Raw genomic sequence first — 12,033 nt, forward strand, 5'->3', positions numbered from 1 at the left:
TGGATAGTTGACAAGATTGCTGCAGCTTGTGAAGAATGTGGCAGCCAGCTTAATAGCTGGAATCACAGGTCTGAACATGTAAGACCAGTTCTGGCATGCTTGCAATGACTGCCTGTATACATCTGGGCTCAATTCAAGTGCTGGTTTTATTCTATAGAGCCTTACATAGCTTGTAACCATAATACCTTTTAGAATACCTCTCTCAACCACAATCTACTTGCACACTATGCTCCACCTCTGGGGCTTCCTCTGACTGCCTACTCTGAGAGAGGCTCAAAGAATGGCAACAAGTAGGAGAGCTTTCTCTTTGATGGATCCTCATGTGTGGAAAAATCTCCCCACTGAAGCCTGCCTGGTGCCAAACCTTTTTGGCACCAGGTTAGGACAGCTCTTTATGCTGATGTTTTGAAAGACTTTCTTGGATACCCAGGGGTTTTAAGAGATTACCCATCCTAGATGTTTTTACCGAGTCATTTGTTGTTGTTTTAGCTGTTTTGATCTTGTTAATGTTTCTCTGGTTTAATGATATTTTATTGCATTTTAGTGTCTTGCTTAATGGACTATTGTAAACTGCCTGTAGAGCTTTGGCTATGGACCAGTGTAGAAATAAATAAATAAATAAATAAATAAATAAATAAATAAATAAATAGTATATCACAGAATAATAAAGTTGGAAGTGACCTATTAAGTCATTGGGTCCAGTCCCCTGCTCAATGCCAGATCTCCAGTTAAAACTTTCCTGACAGACTGGCCTCCTGAATGCCTCCAGTACAGGAGAGCCCACAATCAAAGCAACTTGTCAACTTTCTTGAGCTGAACCAACTGAAACACAACCAATAAAACTGGACAAGGCTGTGCTCTAGGTAAACAATTGATTCAACTGCTACAATATTGGAGGATGGCATGCACTTTTATCTTGGAAGTGCCTAGCAAATATATTACTGCAGGCCTCAGATGGTCTAAGATGTTCTTAGGGCCAGGGTGTAACTGGCCCAGGATGAACTTAAAGAGCTCCACAGACTGTCAAACAGAAGACAGTAAGATGAGTGTTTCTTAGCTGCCCTCATCCCCCTCCCCCACAAATACCTGATTATAGCAGAACTCAGTTACATCCATTAGGAGTTCCACTACATCTGCACTCTAGTTGTTTCCTGTTTTGTTTTATTGCTCCCACCTCCAGGAATTATCATGGAACCATGCAAGCATTAATACAGTGAGGGTGCTCGGGAGTGCTCTTGTTAACCACCTGGGTCATCTCTATACTCCAGAGGTAAACAAGGGCTTTGACAGAACTGCTAAGTCAGAAAATCCTCCAGAGCCCTCTGGAAACCATCTGGATCAATTAACCTCCAGGGCAGGCCATTTTAATTGGTACCCCACACCTCCAGAGGAAAATTCATCTCAATCTTAATCTCAGCAAGCTGTAATCCGATCATGACACAGGAACTGATTTGAAGTCCCCCACCTTCAGATCACTATCTGCTTCTTTAACATTTTATCTTCAGTACATTTTTTTCTGCATTAAAGAGAATACATCCTCCAGTCCAATTTCTTCCTGATGCCTTCAAGGCCTGTCAATCCTGAAGATGGCAAAGTACGAATTTCTGGACAAAACCCAAACATATAAATTCTTCCATGTGTTGGTTTTACTTTATGGATTTGTTCTGATTCTTCTGCTCCTAGTGAAGCCAGTGTATATACACTTTTTTCCTTAATTTCTTCCTAACTGGAAACTCTTAGCCAGCTCAAAATGAACCTTCAGATTACTGTCTTGGTTTAAAAACAAACAAAAAGTATGTCTTTGGTTTTGGTTCAGGTTTGACTGCTTGGTGAACCATAGTTAGGCTGTAATATTTGAAACACCTCGTATTTTGAATTTGTTTATGCAAACTATTATGATTTGCAAGAGTTTGTACATACCTACATGAAAGTAAGGGAGATTGAAATAAAAACCAGATTTTAATTTAAAAAGAACAATATTTGAACATTCATTAGATCTCAATCGTTTATTTCTTAAGTATCTTCTAACGGTCCACACGAGAGCTGAAAGTAATATTGGTAAAACGTAATTTTCATCTCTATTGTCAGTAAGAGAAAAATAAACCATATCCTATATACGGTCTAATTCTGATACACTTGCCTCCACCATCAGAATAGAGATGTTTCTGTGGTACAACACACAACTAATCCTTACTCACCTGATGTCCCTGGGAAGTTCTGGCAATCTCAGGTTTTTTTTAATTGCATAATGGGTAATTGCTAGTACAGCCATGCCCAGACATTCATTTTCAATTTCATGACTCTCCTGATCATTTTTAGGATCCCGAACAGGTGCAAAACATCTTACCAGATCATTCTGTCCCTAAATGCAGTGAGAAAATATGCCTTAGTTACAGGCGCAGTTATAGCACACCAACCACCAAACAGCCATGCAGAAATGGAGTCTTGTGACATGCTAAAGAACAGAATAGTAATGTTGCGTCTTTCCAACAAAAATGGCCACACAAGCTCTACATAATACTTGATTACAAGGAATTACACTAAAGGGATTGCAGCCCAAACAGGTTTATATTTAGCTTATTCATGGGCTGCTTTTTTCCACATCTACATTCAAAGCAAGAATATAATTAAAATGACTAAAACAGAACAAATTAAAACAGAATTGTTATTAAACACTGTCAATGTCATTAATGCACTTCTTTTATATCATGTAGTCTCTGGTTACAATCAACACGTATTGACTGAATAGTTTCCCAAAAATATTAATGGCTTTTTACAAGGGACAATAATGGCTTTTCGCTAGAGATAGTCATGGCTATCTCTAGGGAGCTATGCAATGCATTTGATGACATGTCATCAGTTGTCATGTAGTTCCTTAGAGATAGTCACAGGAACCCATTTTCTTAGACAAAATGTTTTCACCTTCTCCAATGAACTCTTTAACACCTCAAAAAACACATTTGTCCCCACTTCCACATAAGCCTTGTGTTCTATCGGGAACTGGAATTGGAAACTCAACAAATGCTCAACCAGCTCTGCCCTTATACACAGACCCATTGAGATTATTTTAAAATGGACTAAAGTGTTTTGAATGTAATAAGCAGGCACTGAACTTCGGAAGTTCCCTAATAATAAAGTGAGGGAGTAGTAAGTCACTTTTAAAGATCCATGCCAGTGAACTAGTGTGGTAATTCTATGTGTACCAGCTGGCAAGCTAGTTTAATCTTCTCCACAATCCAGTGGCTAAACATTGTGAACCAATCAGTTCACCTTTGGAATGGTCAGCATATTTTATGAAGAGTCTTTTTGGTTTGTTATATCAACTCCATTTAGGATCTGTAGCTCACTTATGTCCTTCATACATTAAGCATATATAATGTTCTTTCAATCGGTGTAGAAAGGGCTAGGAAAAGGCTGGGAGTACAGCCTCTTGATTTAAGTGAAAGACCAAGGAGGCCTTTGGAAGGAAGATCTGGTCTAGTCTTAGGACTACCTTTTCTGTGTGGAAAGTCAGGTATGGAGAGTTTATTCACAGAGCGCAGAGCAAACTTGATCTCTGGTCTGAAGTGAATGGCCACTAAGGAATGAGACCTTCCATGAGAGCATCCATGGATTGATGGTTATGAAGATGCAACGAGCCCATCTGTTCTGATTTGCGATTACTCTCATAGTAAGAGAGAAGGGTGGAAACATGTAGAATAGAGTCCCCTTCCACGGACTGAGGAAAGCATCTCCAAGAGGATTTCAACTAATTCCAGTCCATGAGCAGTAGGTGTTGCATGCTGCATTGTCTTCCACTGCAAAAAGGTCAGTGGATGATTTGCTCCAGACAGTAAAGATGTTGTTCCTGATCTCTGCATTGAATTCCCATTTGTGTAGTCAGAATGGTGCTTGGCTGAGGGCATCTGCCATGGTATTCTGCACTCCTGCCACGTGGATGGTAACCAGAGTTATGTCTCTGTTAATGCACCAGTCCCATATGCGGATAGTCAAACGCACTAGGGATGCAGACCTTCTGCCACCCTGTTTGTTGTGGTAGAAAACTACCATTGTGTTGTCTGAGGCAGCTTGTTGGAAAGGAATTGATGCCTTTTGGACAGCAAGGAGTTCTAGGTGGTTGATGTGTTTTCTCCAGTCTAATCTGGTCCATAGGCCTTGCATTTACTAATGTCGGCAGTGCATGTCCCAACTGGTAAGAGATGCATCTAGGACTCAAATTAGAAGAAATAGGAGCACCCGAGGTGGATGGCTTGGTGTCATCCACGTGCAGAGCACAGCTCCACAGTTCAGCTTTTAGGAGGTCTGCCCAATGTTTTCTCATCTGTTTGGTGAAAACCTGGCAATGGTAGCTCAACAACATGAGTTTCTCCCAGGCAAAAAAGACACATGGAGTAGCCGTCCGTAGGTGGAAGTTTACTACCACATGCCACAGAATTGCAGAATGGGGCTTTCAGTACCATTTTGTCTATTGGACAAACGTGGAAAGTAAAAGGTGGTGGTGGTGGTGGAGGAGGCAGTGGCGGAGGCAAGGATAATAACAAGATTTTTTTTCAGCAAGAAAAGATAAAGTGAAAGGATAACCTGAAGAAAATAGAAATCTGAAAAGCAGTTGGGGGACAAACAAGTTTTGTGAGGTAAGTGGATGAGGAACTGAGATCTTGGTGGGAGCCCTATCCTCATGCTATGTGTTGTCTATGGGCCATCCTCTTGTCAAATAAGAATCAGCTTTGGAATCTTCCTGAAACAGCTCCTTGCATGCATGCATAGCCCACATGTGTGATGCACAGAGATCATAAAGAATAAAAGCTAATCCTCACGGAACGGGGGAGCACCAGAACTTTCTGAGATGAATCACAGTTGCGATGGTATGCCCTTGCAAACCACAACTGGAATGGTCTCATGTGCAGTGTTGCATACTGAACTACTGCCATAGCAGAGGCCATATATTCCAGCAACTGTCGAACTTTCTGAATGGTAGATCTCAGTTTGGAGTGGAGGCGATGAGCTGACCTGATAAGTTTCCACTGGTAGATAAGCTCAGGCTGACAAAGCATCCAGGCAGGCTCCGATGTACATGATAGACTGTGAGGGAACAAGCTTGGATTTTTCAGTGTTAATACACAGTCCAAGATCATGGAGAAGGTGGCACATCATCCTAATGGAATGCAAGAGGTTGGTTTTCAACATGGCCACTAGTAACCAGTCATTCAGATTAGGGTAAATTTGTACATCTTGTAGCCTGAGATGGGTGCACACAACAGCCATACATTTCATACAGCCATACAACAGCACCCTTGGTGCTACTGACAGTCCAAATGAAACCTGGAACTTGTAGGGGTCAGGGCCAATTTGGAACAGTGAGAAATGGCAGTAGTCCAGATGGATGCTTATATGGAAAAATGCATCTTTCATATCTATCAATGCAAACCTTGTCATAAGAGCTGCAAGTTATTTTGTAAGGAAACCATTCAGAATGCCTTATTTGGAAAGAAGTAGTTAACTCCCTAAAGGTCTAATGGGCGTAGGCTACCATCTTTCTTTGGGACAATAAAGTACCTTAAATTGAAACTACGCTGAACTTCAACAGGATGGATTGCCCCCTTTTGCTAGTAAAGTGCTGACTTTTCTCTGTTAGGAAAGCCATTCCTAGAGGTGGCAAGGTCTCAAATTTGATTTTGTATCCCTGTCATACTATGGAAAGTACCCACAGGTCCAATGTGATGGTTTCCCAAATAGGAAGATGGTTTTTTAGGTGATCACCAAAAGAAAATGGTAGAGAAAGAGAGGGACTAGTTCACACTACCCATCAATGCTGCCTCTTTTTGGCGTCCAGCCTTTTTTTAGGTGGTTGCATTTTATTGGAAATAGCATCGCAGCAGCATTGTCAGGCTGTAGGTGGTTGCAAGCATTATTGGCACCCAGAGAAAAAGTATGGGGGCCTGGTGTAATAAGGCTGATACCATATGCGTCAGTCCCATGGCCACTTACGTGGTCTTCTAGTTCAGAAGCTATGAGTGTCTGTGTATTGCCACTGCTCTGACGAGGGTCCTCGAGTCACAATTGATGTAATGGCATGCTGTGGTGATCTGTTGTTTTGAGAGTTGGATGGCTTTGGATAGGTAGACCCTGGCAAACTCCTGTTGTTGGCAAGGTATGAGAGCTGCCAGAACCTCCATCTTCTGCCAGAGAAAGACCTGGTACCTCCCCATTGTGACTTCATAATTAGAGATGCAGAGACCCAGGTCCGTAGTGAAATATAGGCTCCATGCCATCATGTCCAACTGACAAGCCTCCCCATCAGTCAGTGCAGAGTGTTCTCTTTGAGGGCATCCTTGTTTTGTCTCCACAATAATGGAGTTTGGGCACAGATGATAGAATAAGTAGGGTATCACTCTCCTGTACCCTGTACATGCCTTCCAGCCTGTGAGGTTTGGTGAGACTGGATTGGTAGCTCCCAAGGGTCTTTCATGGAGTGAGCTAGGTCAGTCAGAATGGTATTGCTACTGGTACTGTGTCCTCCATTTGGATTATGTCACACACTGAATCCTCCACTGGTTTTGGTGACTTGCTGGGCTTGGAGGCCAAGTGACATTGCCATCCAGAGGAATTGCTGCAAGAAGAACCCTGTCTTCCCTTGAGGATCCCGGGCCTTGGGAGATGACAACATTGTCCAGCAACACGGAAACCAGTTCCTCAAATACTGGAAATGAGTCAGAATCTGAAGCATGGTCCATTATGTCAGATGAGGGTGAGTTGGCAGATGAAGAAGGTCTCTGTTCTTGCTCTGGTTGTGTTCCAGGGGTATATGAGTGCTATAGCTCCAACATGGTTGGATCTGGGACCAGATGGTGACTGAATAGCATCAGAGTCCACTGATCCCTAGGATGAGCACTGGTTGGTGGCTATGGGTAATTGTTTAGCTCCAGAACCTGCTCCCATGGAGAGCCAGGGAAGTAACGACCAGCATATGTAGGAAGTCCCCAATACGGATCTCTCTGGTGCACTGATATGTTTGGTTCAAAGCTGTGCACCAAATGGTGGGCTGAGATCCATGATGGGTTTGATGATGTAATTTGTTAGAGGCATTAGGGGAACAACCAGTGACTTTATGTCCCTCCTTGGAGTTTGTACCACTTGGATCAGAAAAGTGGTCTGAGACACTGGAGAACAGAATGGAGACCCTCGAATTTCTCCTTCTGAGAAGAAAGTTGGTCCTTCAGCAGGCTCAGGTTGGGCTGGTGTGGCTGGAGTCAACACAGCCAGGGAGGCATGGATTGATTGCAAGGCTGGCACTGTAGCGGTAGCCGGGACTGCTGGTGGGGCAGACAAACCGCAACACTCAGTAGCGACCAGTGAATGGTGCCAAGGTTTTTTGTGGGCTTCAGTTTATCCAACATTTTCCCCCTTTGGGTTCCTCCACCATTTTCTATTTTTATTTCTTGTGCTTCCTGGTAGCACTAGAAGAGAATGGTTGTTTGGGCTCCAAAGAAGCCGGATTCAGCAAGTCCACTACCATGGAAAGTGAGCAATTTTTCAAAGCCTCCCGAGAGGTAGAAGGGTGGCTTTTTGGGTCACTGGTATAGCAATGAGATACCTTGGCCACACTTCCATCCTCAGATTGCCAGCCCTATTTTTTCAGGCTTGCTTTGTAAATGCCTGGAAATGGGGGCACTTGTCAAAACAATGCTCCTTGCTGAGGGATCCCAAAGCAGTGCAAATGGTGGTCAAAAGCAAACTAAGAAAATAGTGGGAGCCCCGCCTATTTATGCTACAGTGGAGGAGGGTGGGGCTCCCGCTGAAAATTCTAGACTTAGCTAGAAAAATCTTCCCAAATAGAGGCAATGTAATTGTTAGATTTGTCATGTCAACATTCTCCAGTTGGACCCGATTGTTGACGCTGTGCACACTAGTTTGTCCATGAGGTCTTTGGGCAAGTACGCTCAAGCTGATTGCGAATTCAGCACTGCTCTGACGTACAGAATGCTCTGAGTGGGTAAGAGAACAGATTTCTCTACATAAGCCCAGATTTTCCAGGGCAAGTGCTGTTTATTGACTGAGTTAAGAGATTGTTTGGAATCCATCACAATCAGTCAATTGTCTAAGTATGGATATATGTGTATGTCTCTGAGTCTTAAATAGGCACACACCGGGGCCATACATTTAGTGAACACTCTCACAGTTGTGGAGAGTCCAAATGGCAAAACCATGAATTCATAAGGTTCCATTCCGATCTTGAACTGGAGAAAGTGTCGGTAGTTAGAGCGCATGGCAATGTGAAAGTAAGTGTCCTTTAAATCAATAGAGGCAAACCAGGACTCTTGTTTTAGCAGCGGCATTATGGATTGAAGAGAAACCATTCAACATTTCTTACAGGCAATGTATCAGTTTACTCTTCTTAGATCTAATATCAGCTGCCAACCACCATCCTTCTTCAGTACCACAAACTACTGAGAGTAGAACCCACATTTAAGATAGGATCAGTGCACTGGGCAGATGGTCCCTTTTGTTAGTAAAGAGGTGATCTCCTCCATTACAGCAGGTGATGGAGGAGTTGTGTGGATCGATCCAAGAGGTGGTAGGGTCTCAAACTCAATTTTATATCCATCTGTTATGATGAAAAGCACCCACGGATCATATGTGAAAGATTCCCAAGTGTGTGCATGATGGTTTAAACAGTCTCCAAATTGGTAGGTGATCAGTTCTAGAGGGCTGGTTCGTGCCACCTATCAGTGCTGCCTCTATATGATTCCAGGCTTCTCTTGGGTGGTTGAGTTCCTCCAAATGGATAAGATTGTTGAACCTGCATTCTGAGAGACTTCGCCATACGAAGGACCTGTATCGGGAAGTGCCCAAGGCTTTCTCCTGGAGATCCCTGTCCCTGCACCAAAATCACATTGTCCAGAGATGTGGAGACCAGTCTGGCCATGTCAGAGTCCACATAGTTCATGTCTGTAGAGTCGATGCCAGAAGACAGAAAAGGAGATCTCTTATGCCATTTCTCCTGGGTTCCTGGACAGGTCTTGTTGGCGGACGGGTCTTGATGGTGATCAATGATGAGGAGTAGCTGGAGGTGAAGCCAGCCAGCCATACCAATGAAGATCTGCCATCGGGTCCCAAGGATACCAGAATAATATTGTCTGGAGGCAGGGTACCAGTAGGGTTGTCCACAGTATGGGTGTTGGAGTAGATCCATAGCTGAAACTGATAGATGAAGAAGACATCAACAATAGCTGCATGAAAGTGGACCATATGAGAAGAGCGGAATCAAAGGGGTGGTATCTATCAGGTCCTTTCAGTAAGGCAAAGATCTTGGCTGAGAAGGAACCAAAGATTCTCTGACGTTGCTGTCTGAGAATGATGCCGGAGGTGGTCTTTCCATTTGCAGACTGTGCTCAGATGGCCATTTTCTTCCATTCCGACACCTTGAGTTAGAGATACTTACACTTCCCCTTCTTTTTCCTTGGTTCCTCCAACTCCCCATGCTCAGCAGAAGGCTTAGTTTTAGCTGAAGTGTTGGTGGGAGGATATTTCTTTGAGGCTTCTTTGGAGGTTGAAGTGGACTGACTTCCATGCTCAGCGACACCTCGCATAGCGCCCAAAGCCCACTCCCACACCTCCATCTGGTGTTGCTCGCCGAGGCAAAACAGGCAGAGAGTGTCCATCAGAAGAGGACATTTTGACTCAGCAGCCAGCACACTTTCTAAAGGCCAGTTTGCTGAGCGACAACAGGGTAGAAAAAAGAATAAGAGTGGATAGAGAGAAGAAATACATTGGTAAGTTTTTGGTTTTTTTAATTGGGAGTGATACGGTTTAACGGTTGGGAGGAGAGGGAATGGGTAAGAAAGGGATTATCAAGAGAATAGAGGATCAGGTGGCAACTGGGGGTTTTAAAGGTAATTAGAGGTAGGAATTGAATAGAAACGTTTAGGAAAAGTTCAGAAAAATATGACTGAGGTGTGAAGAGAGAAGGCAACAAACATTAGAGATCCCAATGCACTGGCAAACAGTGGTTGAAAGCAAACTGACAAGATGCCAGGAACCCACCTTTTATATAGGGGATAGGAGGCAGGCTCCCGTTGAAAGTTCTAGGCTATGCTAGAGAAATCTTCCCAAACAGGGCACTGCAAGGGCACAGTACTCATATGTGTGACACACAGGGACCACGACAAAGAACTAGAACTTAATTCAGAGTTTATACCAATTGTGAAATAAAAAGATTAAACAAACATAACCATGAGAATCTCCCTTCTTAGGAGAAACAAAAGTACGTCATAAGAATTCTTAAAAAGCAAGCAGGTTCTATCATAACATAAACATGACTTAGAATCCTTCTTACAAATCACTTGCCTGTGCAAAGAGATATTCCAGTGAATTTGCATCAAGTAGGGGTGTTCCTTCCTGCACTTGCTTCTTTTCATAAGAATTCTTTGGTTTCTTTGGAGAATGTCTCAAGACAGATGGTTCATTTTCATTTGCCCCATGCCAGTTGGTAAAGTAAAACCTTGAGAAAATAATGATAACAACTTCAGGAAAACATTTGATGCTATATGCATAATTCAAAACTTTTAACATATGAAATCTGGAACCTGCAACTACCAAAATGCATCTTGGTAAAAAAAAAATCAACTTAAAGAAATGCTGATTGTCTCAAGATTGCTCAGTTATGACTGCTAACACAAGATTAACAAACCCATATATCCCCAAACAACCCAGCTCATTACTGGTCCTTACTGCTTCCTCGGAGGCCCCACAATCTCAACTACCTAGTAGAGTCCAGTAATGGATTTACAATTTTCCTAACATGGGATTTCCCCTTGACATGCCTTCTATTAAGTGCTTCCCCAAGGCATCCCTGTATCAGCTTTGAATAATGAGCACACATGAGCTTGTCTAGGTAACTCTATTTTCTGCTGGAAGTCCATGGTAGCACCATGTTGCCATGGCAGCATTCCAGCACAATGCAAAGTCACACATTGCACAACTCTTGTGGAAGCTCCTGTAAAATGCAAAGGCAGCTTGAACCTAGATACAGGCATTGATAAACTGTTCTCCTCGCAAAATTTTCAGAGGTTGGGTGTGCTCAACATTTATATGTTCTGTGAAAAGGACAAATTCTATAGCTGATATTGATATGTAAACAAACTGTTGAATGCCTATCCACATCACCTATGAATAGCAAAGAGATGTAAATTGTTTCATGCTCAAGGCACAATGGGCAGTATCCTGCCAAAGCAAGCATCACTTTTCCAATTATTTCAATGGGAAAGTTCAGTATGTGCTTAACTTTTTCTCATGCAATGCCAAAGGGATAGGAAAATATCCAAGTTTTTTCTGGACTGTGCCCCATCTCACACTATTTAGCTCTGCCTTGTACTAGACATTGTCCCATGAAACTGCCAACTCTGAAAAACATCGCAAGTAGAGAAGAGAGCTGGGAGGCAGTTAATAGATGATGGTCCAGTTACCTGCAAGAAAAAAAAATCATACCCATAGTGATTATTTTCTAAGGAATATGTACTGCACCCTAATCTCTACCAATGTGCATAAATTTGTTTTAAATCAAGTCAGAACCAGGAACTTCCAGAGGTTCTTCACTTGGTCCTTTGGGCTCAGGTACCGACTGTTTTTTCCTAGTTGCGAAGTCACGTCCAACCATCACAACCCCACGGACAACATTCCCCCAGGACTTTCTCTCCTCCACCATCCCCCGGAGTCCATCTAAGCTCACACCAACTGCTTCAGTGACTCCATCTAGTCACCTCATTCTCTGCCATCCCCTTCTTCCTTTGCCGTCAATTCTTCCCAGCATTAGGGTCTTCTCCAGTGAGTCCTTCCTTCTCATTAGGTGGCCAAAGTATTTGAGTTTCATCTTCAGTATATGGCCTGTATATATAAACAGCAGTCAGGGTTGATCTCCTCTAAGACTGACTGGTTTGATCTCTTTGCAGTCCAAGGGACTCGGAGCAGTCTTATCCAGCACCACAATTCAAATACCTCAGTTCTTTGGAGCTCAGCCTTCCTTATGGTCCAACT

The 12,033-nt window shown here is 43.0% G+C and overlaps 1 protein-coding gene across 5 annotated transcripts in view; it reads right to left on the reverse strand.

Annotated features, from left to right (window-relative positions):
- JAK1 (Janus kinase 1) overlaps positions 1 to 12,033 on the reverse strand; it is a 104,837-nt gene that overhangs the window by 50,634 nt on the left and 42,170 nt on the right. For 4 of the 5 annotated variants that reach the window (XM_044430071.1, XM_044430069.1, XM_044430067.1 and 1 more), the window contains 2 exons: positions 10,348 to 10,501; positions 2,199 to 2,362 (listed from right to left, as the gene is read on the reverse strand). In XM_044430071.1, the coding sequence (XP_044286006.1) occupies positions 2,199 to 2,362; positions 10,348 to 10,501 (318 nt within the window). Of the gene's footprint in view, positions 1 to 2,198; positions 2,363 to 10,347; positions 10,502 to 11,284; positions 11,466 to 12,033 lie in introns of all 5 variants that reach the window. The other variant, XM_044430072.1, reaches the window with a different exon arrangement.

Source organism: Varanus komodoensis, unplaced genomic scaffold (assembly GCF_004798865.1).
Source record: "Varanus komodoensis strain SLA01 unplaced genomic scaffold, ASM479886v1 scaffold20_1, whole genome shotgun sequence".
In the NCBI taxonomy this organism is placed as follows: Eukaryota; Metazoa; Chordata; class Lepidosauria; order Squamata; family Varanidae; genus Varanus; species Varanus komodoensis.